The sequence below is a fragment of the Crocuta crocuta genome, unplaced genomic scaffold (assembly GCF_008692635.1).
Source record: "Crocuta crocuta isolate KB4526 unplaced genomic scaffold, BGI_CrCroc_1.0 scaffold10, whole genome shotgun sequence".
Classification (NCBI taxonomy): domain Eukaryota; kingdom Metazoa; phylum Chordata; class Mammalia; order Carnivora; family Hyaenidae; genus Crocuta; species Crocuta crocuta.
This window is the reverse complement of record NW_027527551.1, coordinates 5,957,710-5,974,597: the sequence shown is the minus strand read 5'-3', so window position 1 is coordinate 5,974,597 and position 16,888 is coordinate 5,957,710. Positions and strand designations below refer to the sequence as shown.

The following is a 16,888-nucleotide window of genomic DNA, read 5'->3' as shown; positions in this document are numbered from 1 at the left end:
CATCGTGTCGACGCTCAGCGTGGCCCTCATCTCGCTGGATCGCTACTGCGCCATCGTGCGGCCGCCTCGGGAGAAGATCGGTCGCCGCCGCGCGCTGCAGCTGCTGGCGGGCGCCTGGCTGGCGGCCCTGGGCTTCTCCTTGCCCTGGGAGCTGCTCCGCGCGCCCCGGGAGCCCCCGGCGGCGCAGAGCTTCCACGGCTGCCTGTACCGGACGTCCCCGGACCCCGCGCAGCTGGGCGCGGCCTACAGCGTGGGGCTGGTGGTGGCCTGCTACCTGCTGCCCTTCCTGCTCATGTGCTTCTGCCACTACCACATCTGCAAGACCGTGCGCCTGTCCGACGTGCGCGTGCGGCCCCTGACCACGTACGCGCGCGTGCTGCGCTTCTTCAGCGAGGTGCGCACCGCCACCACCGTGCTCATCATGATCGTCTTCGTCATCTGCTGCTGGGGGCCCCACTGCTTCCTGGTGCTGCTGGCCGCGGCCCGGAAGGCCCAGGCCGCGCAAGCCCCCTCGCTCCTCGACGTGGTGGCTGTCTGGCTCACCTGGGCCAACGGGGCCATCAATCCTGTCATCTACGCCATTCGCAACCCCAACATCTCGATGCTCCTGGGGCGCAACCGGGAAGAGGGCTACCGGACTAGGAACGTGGACGCTTTCCTGCCCAACCAGGGAGCGGGGCTGCAGGCCAGAAGCCGCAATCGCCTTCGAAACCGCTACACCAACCGGCTGGGAGCCTTCAGCAGGATGTCTTCTTCCAACCCGTCCAGCGGGATAGGAGGAGACGTGGCCCTGTGGGCTCGGAAAAATCCAGTTGTGCTTTTCTGCAAGGAGGGGTCCCTAGAACCAGTGACAGCAGCAGTCAAACAGCCTAAGGCTGAAGCCGGGGATACCAGCCTCTAAGAAGGGTTGGGATTCATAGCGTGTATAAGCCAAGTGTTTCACCTGCGCCGTTTGATGATACAGGATTCCGGGGAGAATCGCGTATTTCATAAAGCCAAACATTTAAGAAAAGAGACAGAGGGGGAGGCTTACCACTTCCCCCCAAACAACGTACAAGACAACGTGCCCTTCTTCAAAAGTGCCGAATGTAAAATGCAAACTTTAAAACAATATTAAGCCACACAACCAAGCGTTGCCAACGGTGTCAAAAATGAGAAAAATGAAATTCACAATTACTGAAAAGCTCATATTATAGGAATCACACTGTGAAACAAACAAACAGAATCATTGAATGCAGCCAGTATTTGTTCAAATACAGAGAGTTTCAGGAAAGAATGGAGACTTTCAGAATTACTCGAAGGCCCCCCCTAAATCACCAGCATTCAACAAAACTTGAGATTTTTAGAACTTGCACCTCTGACACGCGCTTTGGGTGCTTAGGATGGGAACGAAAAATTATTGTCCTTACACGTTTTGGTGCACCTGCTCGCACCCCATGTCCTATCATATTTGTGAAACACTTTATATTCATATGCCATTGTAAACCATTTTAGGCCTTTGAAAGGTGGGTTATTACCGTAAAAATCAACCGTCTGAAGGGCAGATAGAAGTATGACATAAAGAAATGTGGCTGTTTAAAAATGTATTCCAAGATTATACTCAAAAAATGAGTGTCCTTCCTTCTACCCCCAAAACCATCTTCCTGGGGAAGTTTTGAGGCTTTACCCTTACTCTGTCTAACCTGATACTTTTGTTTCTAATCATATGGAAGATGCTGTTCTCAGAGTCCTTTTGCATTTTTAAAAAATAACTTTCATAGGAGAAAGTCTTTGCCTCTTGAGGTAGATTTGATTTTTAGATGCAGCCAAAACTGTAACTTGAAGTCAAGTTGATTGAATCAGGTAAGTAATGCCACTTTGTCATACATATAAAAAGTGAGAGCTCTATAAAATAACAAGATTGGCTTTCCTATGTGGCTGGCTAACTGAAGAGGAGTACAGTGAAGAAGTCTAAAAATATTTTGAGAAGTGGCTGTATTCTTGGAAAAGCATAGAGCTTTCCAAGGGCATATACCCTTCTACATTGGGAAGTTTGGTTATATTTATGAAAAAAAATGAATCATTGCTTTTATAGACATGACTTGTCTAAAATCATATTATTAGAAAGGGAGAATAGATGTGGTATTATTGCATGTAATAGGGCATTAATAATTTGGGCATAAAGTCAGAAAGAAACTTCAGTCAAGCTGGAAATATTTTCAGAAATGTGCAAAACAAAGATGCTTCTTTTTAAAAAAAAATTTTAAGTTTATTTATTTTGAGAAAGAGAGAGAGAGCACAAGCAGGGAGGAACAGAGAGAGAGAGAGAGGGAGAGAGAGAATCTCAAGCAGGCTCACACTGTCAATGCAGAGCCTGATGCAGGGGCTCGAACCCATGAACTGTGAGATCATGACCTGGGCCAAAATCAACAGTCAGTTGCTTAACCGACAGAGCTACCCAGTAGCCCCTAAAACAAAGATGCTTTTTAAAATTCAGAAGCACAGTTCAGGATTTGTGTGTGTGAAATTTCTCACATGAAATGCTCCTATTCACAGAATCATTTACTCGGAATTTTGAAAGATTTTTTTGTTTTCTCCCTCTTTCTTTCCTTCCCTCCACTTGCTCCTCTTGTCTTCAAAACTTCACAGCCTTCATTGAATGAGTTCTTTAAAGTAGATATGAAATGACATCAGCTATAATGTAAAGATTCAGTGTGAAATAGCCACCTTTTTTCATGTATTTAAATGTTAATTAGTATTTAAACTTCTGTGTATGTCATTTTATGATTGAAGACGGAAATCTATGATTCTGTAAGAGCTAAAGGTAGTTAATTTCTCCCCCATGCTCAAGGCATCATCACAATCATAAGTTTGTAAATTATCTGTATATATCTTGCTACACTCAATGTAGTACAAAGTAGATGAGGTAATCTACTCTTAGCACTTATTATATGTGCGTGTGTGTACACATATGTACACACAGACTTAATGCAGCTGAACAAATATGTAACACATATCTACAGTATTTGGCGGTTAACGTTAAAACAATTGTGTAATTTTTGGCATTCTGAGAAAATGGAAATCATGTCTGGCATTTGGGAGAAAATGATAAAGTCTTCCAGTTAGGAAAGTTATCAGGGAATAGGAATTCAGCAACTGTGAATAATGGCAGAGAGTCAGGGATCTTAGGGGAAGGAGGCAAATGTGGTGCAAAATGGGGTATTCCCTGAAAAGAAAAATCAAAGGAAGATATTTAAAAATAAACGTGGCATGGAATAACCCTTCTGGTGAGCGAAGGGAAAATCTGAGAGATTGGAAGTGGCCAGGTGGTAGCACGAGGGACTTTAAGGCAGGAGAGGAATCCTGTCTTAACTCTTGGTAGGTAGGGTAGGAGGTTTTAAGAAAGGGAAGGCTTGGGGAAGAGAGCATTCTGTCAGCGGCTGTAAGAGTCATGGTTGGCAAAACCGGGAGAGAAAAGAGAAAACAATGCTGATAAGTTACTAAAAAAATTACAGTGTTGCTTGTTTGTTTATTTGAGGCTAATACAACTAGTCAGTGATGGCACTAGGATTTGAATAACCATCTCTCTGGTTTTGGATCCCTCTAGTCTCTTTCTTAACTGCCTGTTACGTCCTCAAAGGTCAGAGGCTAGAGAAACCAAGGCTGAGAACTTCCCATCATCACCACCATCATCCCCACCGCCGCCACCTCTGTTGTCATCACCATCTACAGTTTTTATTTCCTACTTCACATTGGGCAACTTCCTGGGTGCTAAGTCTACTGAAAAGTAAAAATCACAATACCTGCTTTATAAAAGCTTGACCTTGAGCTTTATAAAAATTGGCCCTAATCAAGACGCTACCCGCGGGGAAGAAAAGGTGTAGCATTTTCAGGAAGTTATCAAAAGAGATGGCTTTAGAAGCGAAAGATATGTAGATAAAGGCCAGCAACCAGTCTGGTCCAGTAGTAAATACTTAGAGACAGAAATCAATGCCTGGAGTAAAAGATAGAGAAAGAATGACTCTCAAATTTAGGACAGACTTTTCCTCACATTGATGGAGTGCACGATTATAGTGATTTTGTTTAAAAAGGAGAAAGAGAAGCTATGAAATATTTGGATGTATTAAATATTGGTCAGAATGTAATCCTTCATGTGTCATTCTGCTCTCAGTCTGAGTGTTTCAATTGAATGGCCATAACAGTGACAAGTCACACTCACCATAGTACATATATTACCCCATCTGCTCCTCAAAGCAACTCTCTAGGAAAATACTATATTATCACTACCCCCATTTTACAGATGAGAAAACTGAGGCACAGAGGTGCTATGTGATTTGCCTATGGTGACACAGGGAGTTTGCGTTATACATAAGATTTGTTGGTGCCAAAAGTCCCGTATTAACCACTGCATGTGCTGCCTCTCTTAATGTGTAAAAGAAAATAGGAAGCCTGGAGAAGAGCCAGAGAAGATAAAGACAACTGTCAAAGGGATGGGGAAATAAATATCATAAAATGTAAAAGAAAAGATTTGTTTGATTTGGAGAACAGCTATATGAGATATGTTATTTTCAAATATATGAAGAGATTCTGCGCAAGTACTTTCTGGTATAATCTCAGCCCTGGATGACCCCAGGCGTCTGTGTTCTCCATACTGTTCCAGAGTAGCTGAGCACAATTGGAGGAAAAACCATAGATGAGATCAACGAGGACCCCTGCACCTAGAGTCCATGGCTTCTCAGGCCCTCTACCCTGCCCAACAGTTTAAACCTTTCCTGCTTGTCAGCTCACTCTCTCTGCTCACTGTAGTGACCCTTCAAACATTCTCTGCTCAAACTTGTAACTGACCTTCCCCTCTTGAAAGATGAACATTACAAACTAAACTGGATTTACAGCACTCCCCAGCTCTGTCTTTCCAATAGGAAAGAAAATGTCGCCCTTTCTAGCCCCAGGAAACTCATGCTCTCAATACTTTCCTGTATCCTTAGTCTTTCTCACTGAACCAAATCCCTCTTGTGAGCCCATAAGTTCTCACTTAAAAGGAAAAAAATCCAAAAGCCTCTCCTATTCTCCCCTTTTATCTCTCTCAACTCCCTGCCTTCAGCTGAACTTGTCAAAAAAAAAAAAATGCCTATACTTTTCCAGCTGATCTATATCCTAGCCTGCAATTTTAATGGTGCAAGAAATTGTCATTTTTATGTAATTAATTTTTTTCCCAATCCTCTGTTCTGCCACATAGCAGAAACTTAAGATGGCAGTATCTAGGTTCTAGGGACTTCTTTAGCACCGAGCCTTAGTAAACATTGGTCTTTGGTGGTGATTCATCTGTATTGGCATCCACCAATTAGTATCCAGTTGCAGCCAAAGTTTATGCATGATTATTCCCCCACTCAGTTCAGGAGGACATAGCTGTAACTGTGGACCACTTTTAAAGCTCCTCTTTGGATAGAAGATTATTACTCTATCTCAGTATCATGGAGGGCTGTGCCACACCCTTAATGCTGTCTCAGGCTGCTTTTTTAAAGTTATTTTTTAAGAGTTTATGTATTTATTTTTGAGAGAGAGAGAGCAAGCAAGTGGGGCAGGGGCAGAGAGAGAGAGGGAGAGAGAGAATCCAAGAAGGCTCCACGCTGTCAATGCAGAGCTGGACGGGAGGCTCGAACTCATGAACCATGAGATCATAACCTGAGCCAAAATGAAGAGTCAAATGCTTAACCGACTGAGTTACTAATGTGCCCCTAAAAATTATTCTTAAATATTACTGGTTATTTGATACTTTTTTGATATTGTTGGGTCAATAAATCAAAATGAGGGACGCCTGGGTGGCTCAGTGGGTGAAGCCTCAGACTTCAGCTCAGGTCACGCCCCATGTGGGCTCTGTGCTGACAACTCAGAGCCTGGAGCCTGCTTTGGATTCTGTGCCTGCTTGTGCTCTGTCTCTGTCTCTCTTAAACATAAATAAACATTTAAAAAATAAATCAAAATGATATGTAAGTATACATTGGGAGTTCCATTCGTGGAATGGCAGTGAGGATCTCTGAGGACCTGCTAGCCAGTGAAACAAGGGAAAATCATTTAAAAAGCAACCAGTCGAAGTCTCTGGAAGTTGTCAAAACAGCATACAGCAAATGAGGAAACATTTATTGGAAAAAGTCTACTATAATTCAGTAAGAAGAGCAAGAGTCAGTGGCATTTGAATTATAACCCACTCCCTCTCCCTGCTCCCAGCTCAGAGTGACAGAAACTCCGCTTCAGGTGAGTACAACCAAGTACACAAGGCTCCCTCTTCCCCAGCTTCCGGTTGAAGACGATGGTATCTTCCTGGGAGGAACAGGCCATCAGAACATCTCATCGTTTCAGCCACATGTTGCAGAGGCTAAATTCCAGGTGAGTGTACACAAAAGGTTGGGAATTCTCTTCTTCAACTAGTCTCCATCCATAGGGCAGGTCCTTGACCTCACGGGTGGCATTCTGGGAGCACCAGGGTCATGCCTGTGCTCACCCAGCTCATTTGCAGGATGAGGATTCCATTGGATGAGAGACAAGCTGAGAAGACCAGAGACTACTGTCCACACCCAGTGCCCTGCGCCTACAGCAAGGTGTCCCTCCAAAAGACACAGGCCACCCCAGCCCACCCCAGCTTTAGAGCTCTGGCTCCGATATTTTGGCCAGGGGTATAGACAGGACTTCAAGCAGGCAGTGCTAAAGCTCTTCCCAAAGCAACTAACTTTATTTGAAACAGAGCCTGGGGAAGTTTAAGTCTAAGGGCACCCTCAAAACGATGGAGTTTTTGTGGTAAAAACATAAGAGAAGGTTAAGAGCTTCATGAGAGATCCATACAAAAGCATTTGCCAGCTAGTTTACCAGAGAGAATCAGGGAAAGAAGCAGCTAACGGCTTTTATTATAGTTGAGTTTTAAAAGTTCTTTGAGGGGGAGAGACACCTGGGAGGCTCAGTCAGTTAAGCGTCTGACGCCTCTCAGGTCGTGATCTCACAGTTTGTGAGTTCAGGCCCCATATCCGTCTCTGTGCTGACAGCTCAATTCTGTGTCTCCCTCTCTCTCTGCCCTCCCCTGTTTGTGCTCTGTCTTTCTCTCTCTCTCAAAAATAAATAAACATTGAAAAAAATTTTTTTTAAGTTCTTTGGGGGCACGTGGGTGGCTCTGTTGGTTAATCAGTGTCCTACTTTTAGTCATAATCTCACACCTTGGGTTCAATCCCAGCACAGAGCCTGCTTGGGATTCTTTCTCTCTCTCCCTCTCTGTCCCACCCCTACTTGCATGCACACATACACTCTATCTCAAAATAAATAAATAGGGGCATCTGGGTGGCTCAGTCACTTAAGCATCCAACTCTTGGTTTTGGCTCAGGTCAAGATTTCATGGTTCATGAGTTCAAGCCCCACATCAGGCTCCGTGCTGACAGTGTGGAGCCTGAGGATTCCCTCTCTCTCTCTCAAAAATAAATAAATTTTTAAAAAATTTAAAAAGATAAATAAACATTAAAAAATTTTTTAAGTAAATAAAAGTTCATTTTATATTTTGGCTAACAGTCCTCTATCTTTTACAAAAAAAAAATTTACCAGTCTATGGCTTCTCTTCTCATTATCTTGACCTTTTCAACATAAAACATGAATCTGACAATTATGACCATGATGAAAAGACAGAGTCATTCTTATCAATAGGAGTATTACTCCTCCCTACGGGGCACTTTGGGAATCTGTGGGAGCATTTTCGGTGTCACAATGTCACTGGCACTTAGTGAGCGGTGTCTAGGGATGCCAGATGTCCGATGAAGCATAACAAAATACTGTCCAATGAAGAACTGTCCCTCATTCCAGACAGTTTTCAAATGTCTCACCAGACACTGAAACAGCTGATGACTTATGTATCGTTATGTAATTCCATGCTTTTAGTCCATTCTGCATAGAAACATTATTTTAAACGTGGTTTCAATATAATATACACCGAAAAGTTTCTTAAAATGCAACTGTTTTGTAAATAGAGAATTTATTATATTCTGTTTAGGTTCTTCTGAAGTGATGTTCACCATTTTGGAAAGCTACGTCACACTTGGCTCCCCTCGGGAGGTAATGGGATGTGAAGAAAACACTCGCCTCTGTCTGCATTTGCAGCCTTCGCGATCACTGTGATCCTACACTTAGGTGTAAGTAGCCAACTGCTTCATGTCGTGTGTTCTGCAGTAAAAAAGAACTACTGGTGACACAAGAACATAAATGGATGCTAGACATTTGGCCAAGAGAGAAATCTGCCTAATATGTTCTCAAGGGTCCCACTGCACGGGCCATTTGAAAGGAAACAATTGTCCACTTGTTCTCTCTCAGAGAACCGAACAATCAAGTGTAAACTGAAAACATTCTCAACCCTGCTTTACCTGTAGCTGCGGGGGGCTAGAGACAAACTAAAGGAGAGACAGCAGAGTTCACCCCTCCTTGGTGGTGGTTAAGCTCCTGCAGATTTCTGGATGCCGGGGCTCAAGGCAAGTGCATAATTTCTTGATACCACAACTACATGGACTCCCACTGTGAAGCTGGGGAGAGGGTGTTAAACGGCATTTCACCTGATCGGAAAGCCTGACATACTATTAATTCCCCACAAGGAGGCTCCATTATCAAGTACAACAGTTTTCAAAGAGGGAAAGGCATCAACCAGTTCAAAAGCAGCAGCCCATCACTGTGCATTAAATTCCCATCATCTTTACATGCTTTAACATTCTTATTGATTGCAGTTTGTTTCTCATTCTCATATAACAAGGTACTGTATCATCTTAGTGCTAGGCAAACCTAGGACAAACGTATCATGTGTTAAGTCCACAATTCAAGCTGAGTATACAGAACAGAACAGAGGGAGAGAAGATGGAGATTGGTAATTATAATAAAGAGAAATTTAGAAGAAATTTCTTATGCTTGCTTACTGCTTTGATCCAAGAGTTGTCATATAGATTCAACTTGGGCTTTCCAAGTCAAATAAGAAAATCTTTGACTCAAATTATTTCCCTTTATAAGGCAAACCATTCATTATTACCAGCTTAGTAGCTCTTTGTCTCATCCATAACACATATGGCCATGGTCTTGTTTTAATATCACTTTTTAAAAACGTGTATTTATTTATTTTGAGTGTGAGAGAGAGAGGGAGCATGAGTGGGGGAGGGACAGAGAGAAAGGGAGAGAGAGAATCCCAAAGCAGGCTCTGTACTCTGAGCCTGACACAGGGCTCGATTCCACAACCGTGAGACCATGACCACACTCAAAATCAAGAGGTGGCCCCTCAACTGACTGAGCCACCCAGGCACCCCTAATACCACTCTTTAAAATTAAAGTAGTGACAGGGTGCCTGGGTGGCTCAGTCAGTTGAGAGGCCAACTTCAGCTCATCTTGCCATTCACGAGTTCCAGCCCCTCATTGGACTCTGTGCTGAAGCTCAGAGCCTGGAACCTGTTTCAGATTCTGTCTTCCTCTCTCTCTGCCCATCCCCCACTCACACTCTGTCTCTGTCTCTCAAAAATGAATAAACATTAAAAAAAATTTTTCTTAATAAAAATAAAAGTAGCGACTACTTCTTATTGGATGATGTATTATCTTAAAAATCTTTTCAAGTAACATTTTCATCTTTTTAATTTAAAAAGTTTTTTAAATGCTTTTTATTTATTTTTGAGAGAGAGAGAGAGAGAGACAGCGTGAGCAGGGGAGGGTCAGAGAGAGAGGGAGACACAGAATCTGAAGACAGGCTCCAGGCTCTGAGCTAGCTGTCAGCACAGAGCCCGACACGGGGCTTGAACCCACAAACTGTGAGATCATGACCTGAGCCGAAGTTGGACGCTTAACCGACTGAGCCACCCAAGCACCCAGGACTGCTCCTAACTTATATACAGACCCACCTCTTTAGAGGAAAGCGAAGATTCTCCCAGTTTTGTCTCCGGAAATGGCAAGTCAGTCTTACAGTCTTACATTAAGGCTGATGCACACAGGCTGTCCCACAAAGGCTGTCTCTGGGAAATGGAAACGGTCAGAGTCTTTTGGAAATCGTGTGCAACAAGGCAGGGCTGGATGGGAATGCTTTTTGGTTGTGGGTTCCTTATCTTAATTATATGAGGCACCCACACAACAGAACAACATCGCCATTAAACATTAAATACAATTATGTAAATTCAGGCTTCTCTGAATTTGGTAAAAATGAAAAAAGGCAGAGAAGAAACAATCTGTTGATGTATAAACTTTCTGTTCTCTTATTGCTATTGAACATTCTCTAATGACTATCTCCTAGGTTTCTTCCTGTGACCTACCTTGAAAGGAGGAGAAGGGAGGGGTGGGGAAGAAATCCCTTCCTAGAGAGAGGAAAGACAGCAAAGGGGACTGATGGGGAGGTTGGGGGGGGGGGATAAAGAACATCTTTAGGGGCGCTAGGGTGGCTCAGTTGATTGGGTGTCCAACTCCTGATTTCGGCTCAGGTCATGATCTCACAGTTCATGGGCTTGAGCTTGGGACTCTGTCTTCCCTTCTCTCTCTCTGCCCCTCCCTTGCTTGCGTACACACACACACACACACACACACTTTCTCTCTCAAAATAAACATTTTTTTTAAAAAAAACGAATATATTTAAAAGATAAAAAGAGGGAAGGAGAGAAACTGGCTATAATTATGGGGTGTCCAATGAACAATAAAAATTTGGTGCATTTATTAGCTTGATATATATTTTTTGAGTATCTGCCGTGTGCCAGGCTCTCAGACCTTAAGGGAAAGCAGGGAAACAGCTGTTTTGTCTTGTGGAGCATGCAGATTGAGGGAAGCACAAAATTTATTAAATAAAGTAAATTAGGTTGCTGCTAAATTCTTAGTTCATTCTATTTTATTCACTATGCTTCTCATCTTCTGTAAGTTTATCCATAAACCCAAGTAAACAGAAATGAGTTACTCTGGACTATTAAAATGTAACATTGTTTCATAAAAACATTCTCCAATTTAACTTTATTTTTCCCTTTGCTTTCTTAATTGGGGTAATGTTTTATATTAGTGCACGTCTGCATATTTTAAAGGAGCAGACAAAAATATATTTGTTCCTTCCCATGTAGTCTACTTAATCAGCCTATTTGCAAAATTTTCCCGAGAAATGTATACAGGAAAAAAAAGTCAGAGTCAGGAGTGGATTTTTAAAAGATCAATGATTGGAATAGATGCAGGATAACTAAAACTTGAAATTGAACATAGAATGTTGGATTTAACATGAAGTGGATAACCTGACAAGCTATCAAAAAAAAAAAAATCAAATACTCTTGTGTATCAAAGCATTTAAGTCGATAACAGAGGTGAAATTGAGGTTAGTGCTGTCAAATAAGTCCTAAATAGATTCCAGACTGACTCTTGGTCTTTGCTGCCAAAAAGACTAAACAACTTTCTGTATCTACATTTTTACCTTTGAATGATCGAACTGCAGGTGTGACAGGCAAAATATTTTAAAACCAGTATAGCATGTACATGGATGCTGTCTGTATACCTGTACTTTTTTGATGCCTCTTGTCTGAATAAATATCCACCTTAATTATGGGTGGATTAAGTAGTAGGTAGTTAGCATGCAATGAGATACCCCCACCCCACCCCGGTCCATTAGAAATTAGGTTACTCCTTTGGAAGAAAGAGTTAATATGACCAACGTCATCCTCAAGTCACATAGCTAACACGGGAAAGAGGAGGGTACATTCCTTCTGAACAGATTCTCCACTTTTGGAGAACTTCTCAACATTTCTAAAATAATGTGCTGGCCTGCTGGTTGTCGATACTATGTTGAAAAAATATAGAAGACGTGACTGGAAGGTAGATGTTTGTTTAGTGTACATTGAAATGTCAATATTACCACCGTGAGACACAGAGAAAGAGGTCAAAGGGTAGAGACACCGAGTGCCCCAGATGGGAGAACCTAGCCATGCTTTGGACTGCAGTGCAAACAACCCCAGGTGCTGCAGAAGGCACAATGGGGAAGGAAAGGATAGGAAAGAAAGGATGTGACCTACTGGGTATTTTTAAGTACCCTCCTGCCTAACAGGACAGTAAGAGAACAGTGCCGAACTTGATCTTGGTAAGGGCATAGTGAGCAGGGGTTTGGATCGCACAATAATGTGCTGGGTCACCTGAGCAGGTAAGCCAACTAGACTAGCAGAGGTCCTAGCCAAGGGTGAGGAGAATTTAGGCTGGGTAACAGGGAAGGGAGATGCTGAGGAAGGAAGCTGCAGGCCTGAGATAACTGCCATAGTGAGGATCATACTTCATCCCGCTAACTTTTCTAAGTTTCCTGAGGAAAAGAAACCAACCAGAACGCTGAAGAAGCTGTACTCAGATGGAATGAATGGTTTATACAAAATGAGTGAATCCAAGCAGTGCAAGGGGTGAGCTGTGATATTTTGTCTGGATACTCCCCTCTGAAGCAAGACACTCACTTCCCCAGCTTGCCCAAGTATTACCTATAGATGGCTCATAGCTAATCCCTCCCCAAGAATTGCCCTCAGAGGAAAGCAATTGCTTCACCTAAGGTTATACCTACTCCCCGAGGCAGCCCAGATCCAGTGACTGGTCAATGTGGGAGTGCAGAAATCCAGTCTTCTTATCTTAACTTGGAACAACACTGAGGACCATCCCAGCTGCTGAGCTGCTGTGGGATCTCCTGAAGCCTTTCTTGTCATTTCATCATAGTTCAACTTCTCCTGTCCAATTCTGCTTCCTTAACTCCCTACGATTTTTATTCCTGAGACCACTCTACAGTAAGCTTCCTGTGTGCAACTTCCTGTTACTGTATCTTTTTCCTGGGAAATAAGATGCAAGAGAGCTTCCTATTAACTATTTTGCACATATGTAGAAAAGTATACATTTGTGGGACTGAGCCTGGGTGGCTCAGTTGGTTGAGTGTCCAACTTCAGCTCAGGTCATGATCTCATGTCTAGTGAGTTCAAGCCCCACATAGGGCTCTGTGCTGACAGCTCAGCACAATTCTGTGTCTCCTCTCCGCTCATGCTCTCTCAAAAAATAAACTTAAAAAAAAAAAGAAAGGAAAGGAAAGTATATGTTTGTGATGCATTTTATCAAAAGTATTCTAGAAGGGCACTTGAGTGGCTTAGTTGGTAGTGTCCAGCTCTTGATTTCGGCTCTGCTAATGATTTCACAATTCATAAGATTGAGCCCCACATTGGGCTCTGTGCTGGCAGTGGATAGCCTGCTTGGGATTCTCTCTCAGCTCCTCCCCCACATGTGAGCGCTTGCTCTCTCTCCCTCCCTCTCTCTCTCAAAATAAATAAATAAACTTAACAAAAAAGTATGCTAGAAATATGGTATGTTTGAGTTTATGTTAATTTACCAAACTTGAGTAAAACAAATGTAAAGATTTAGCAACAGAATATTATTTGGTAATTCTAAATCATTGAGCTCTAAACATGCTTATTTTAAAGGCTATGCTATATTTTAAGTAATTAATATATGTTCAGCCAAATCAAACAGCTTTAGTCCTTTTCATAACATCTAAGTTTCATTTAAGTAAACACCAATGATGATACGCTTTTACTTTTTCATGGTTTTAATTTATCAAAAAAATTTCAATTAAGCTTTGTAGCCATGACACACGTTTAAGCCCACAGTTTACGATTTTTCAACCTCATGCTTTCAACAGTTTGGTTTAATTTGCCTAATATGGCAAATTTCAGGAAGTATCAAAACTCCAACTTTGTTGGAGGCAAAGGAGATCCTAAGAAGCCGAGAGGCAAAATGTCATCATATGCATTCTTTGTCCAAACTTGCCGAGAGGAGCACAAGAAGAAGCACCCGGATGCTTCAGTTAACTTCTCAGAGTTTTCTAAGAAGTGCTCAGAGAGGTGGAAGACCATGTCTGCTAAAGAGAAAGGAAACCTTGAAGACATGGCATAGGCGGACAAGGCTCATTATGAAAGAGAAATGAAAACTTATATCCCCCCTAAAGGGGAAACAAAAAAGAAGTTCAAGGATCCCAATGCACCCAAGAGGCCTCCTTCGGCCTTTTTCTTGTTTTCTTCTGAGTATCGCCCAAAAATCAAAGGAGAGCACCCTGGCCTGTCCATCAGGGATGTTGCAAAGAAACTGGGAGAGATGTGGAATAACACCACTGATGACGACAAGCAGCCTTACGAAAAGAAAGCTGCGAAGCTGAAGGAAAAATACGAGAAGGATATTGCTGCACACCGAGCTCAAGGAAAGCCTGATGCAGCAAAAAAGGGAGTCGTCAAGGCTGAAAAAAGAAAAAGAAGGAAGAGGAGGAGGAGGAGGAAGATGAAGAGGATGAGGAAGAAGAGGAAGATGAAGAAGATGAAGATGAAGAAGAAGATGATGATGATGAATAAGTTGGTTCTAGGGCAGTTTTTTTTTCTTGTCTATAAAGGATTTAACCCCCCTGTATACAACTCACGCCTTTTAGGGAAAAAAATTGAAATGTAAGGCTGTGTAAGATCTGTTTTTAAACTGTACAGTGTCTTTTTTTGTACAGTTAACACACTACCGAATATGTCTTTAGATAGCCCTGTCCTGGTGGTATTTTCAATAGCCACTAACCTTGCCTGGTACCGTGTGGGGGTTGTAAATTGGCATGGGAATTTAAAGCAGGTTCGTGTCGGCGCACAGCACAAATTAGTTACATATGGGGTTGGTAGTTTTTTCATCTTCAGTTGTCTCTGATGCAGCTTATACGAAATAATTGTTGTTCTGTTAACTGAATACCACGCTGTAATTGCAAAAAAAAAAAAAAGTTGCAGCTGTTTTGTTGACATTCTGAATGCTTCTAAGTAAATACAATTTTTTTATTAGTATTGTTGTCCTTTTCATAGGTCTGAAATTTTTCTTCTTGAGGGGAAGCTAGTCTTTTGCTTTTGCCCATTTTGGATCACATGGATTATTACAGTGTTTATCTTTTCATATAGTTCGCTGATAAAAAAGGCTTTGTCTACACCCTGCATACTCATGATGAGGGTAATAAAAGTTGAGACCGTTTTCATCCATAACTGAAAAACTCCAGTCTTGATCAGTTGATAGCAGATTTCACTTAGCCCAGTCACACTGATAAAGTGAAGAGTAACCAGTCTATTCACAGCATGGGATTAGTAGAATCTAACATTTTGAAAGTCTGTCCTTGAAGGACTAAGAGAAAAGTTATGTTCTAATCTTTACATAAGGACTCTACATTCTTTAACTCCCATTACCATGTAATGGGAGTTATATTTGCAGTTCCCACATTAAAGAAGACCTGAGAATGTATCCCCAAAAGCGTGAGCTTAAAATACAAGACTGCCGTATTAAATTTTTCGTTGACATTAGTCCCAGCAAAGGCTCTGGAAAGAAAAAAAGTGCTGGCTGTAAATGTCTTCTCCTGTTTATCTAAATACGGATTTCTTAGGAAACTTGACTCTCCCTTAAAGATATTTTTCACTAATTGGGCCAGCTTCTAAACTGTATGCCACATTTAAAATCCGGTATATTTTCCTATATAGTAGTTTGCTCCTTTATATAAATCAAATAGGCCTGAGGGGAAGAAGACGCTTAAAACTTTGTATTTCAGCAGGAGTTATCGGATTTGAATTTGATTTTTCTTTACAAAATCCAAACTCATTCATTAGGGTCATGTTTATCTACTTAGCAGTTTAGGGAACAATTTGGCAATTTTGTGGTTTTTGAGATTATCGTTGTCTTAAAGTGCCAGTGTTTTAAAATAGCGTTCTTGTCATTTTACACGCTTTTGTGATGGAGTGCTGTTTTGTTATATAATTTTGACTTGGATTCTTTCCATTTGCATTTGTTTATGTAATTTCAGGAGGAATACTGAACATCTGAGTCCTGGATGATACTAATAAACTAATAATCGCAGAGGTTTAAAAAAAAAACAAACTTATTTTGTTGAAATTTTATTTTTCTAAATGGGAGATGCTACATTAGACATCTTGAAAAGTTCACTTCACAACCCTATCGATGTCCGTGAGACCCTATTGATAGTGAATGATAAAGCAGAATTGTAAAAGCTGTTCAGAATCTTTGTTTTCCATAGCAGCTTAGTTGAGATATCTTTCGCATTCATATGATTCACCCTTTAAAGCATGCAATTCAGCCAGAATATGTATATTCACAGACTTGCCATGTAACCATGACCACATCTGACTTTAGAACTCTTTCATCACCTGGAAAAGAATCCCCATACTTGCTAGTTTCCCAGTCCCCTCTCCTCCCAGCCCCTGCCAACCGCTAACCTCCTCTCTGTCTCTATGGATTGGCCTGCTGTGGACACTCCATATAAATGGAATCATATCATACATGATTTTTTTTTGCGACTGGCTTCTTTTACTTTCCATATTAGTGAAACTTGTTTTCAAAGTTCATCCGTATTGTAAGAGGGATCAGTATTTCATTCTTTTTATTGTTTTACTCTTTGTATTGTTGAATATTCCATTGTATAGATACACGATATTTTGTTTATTCATTCATCAGTTAATGAATTTTTTTTAGCTATAATGATTGCCGCTATGAACATTATGTATAAGTTTTGTGTGGATGTATGTTTTCATTTCTTCTGGGCATATACCTTGCAGTGAAATGTCGGGCTAAATGTAAGTCTATGTTTAACAGTTGGAGCAACTGCCAAACTTTTCCAAGGTTGGCTGCACCATTTTACATTTCTACCAGCAATGTTAAGAGGGCTCTCCACATTCTCATCAACACTTATTATGGATTATTGGTTTGTTTTTAATATTAGCCTTTCTAGTAGGCATAAAGTGGTATCTTATGGTAGTTTTGATTTGCATTTCCCTAGTAACTGTTCTGTGAAGAATAGTGAATTTTAAAAAATGGATATTTGGGGAAAAAGAAGATTTAGGCAGGAGGGCCTGGTAGCTATCTTTAAGTC

At 41.6% G+C, this 16,888-nt stretch overlaps 1 protein-coding gene and 1 pseudogene across 1 annotated transcript in view; both read left to right on the top strand.

Moving 5' to 3' along the window:
- GPR135 (G protein-coupled receptor 135) overlaps positions 1 to 8,862 on the top strand; it is a gene marked incomplete at its 5' end in the record, with an annotated part of 9,074 nt that extends 212 nt beyond the window's left edge. The window contains 3 exons of the mRNA XM_077769146.1: positions 1 to 1,842; positions 6,205 to 6,363; positions 8,003 to 8,862. The exon at positions 1 to 1,842 is cut by the window's left edge and continues 212 nt beyond it. Coding sequence (XP_077625272.1) covers positions 1 to 901 — 901 coding nt within the window. The remainder of the gene's footprint in view (positions 1,843 to 6,204; positions 6,364 to 8,002) is intronic.
- Positions 8,863 to 13,662: 4,800 nt separating this feature from the next.
- LOC144235580 (high mobility group protein B1 pseudogene) lies at positions 13,663 to 14,800 on the top strand (annotated as a pseudogene).
- Positions 14,801 to 16,888: the final 2,088 nt, after the last annotated feature.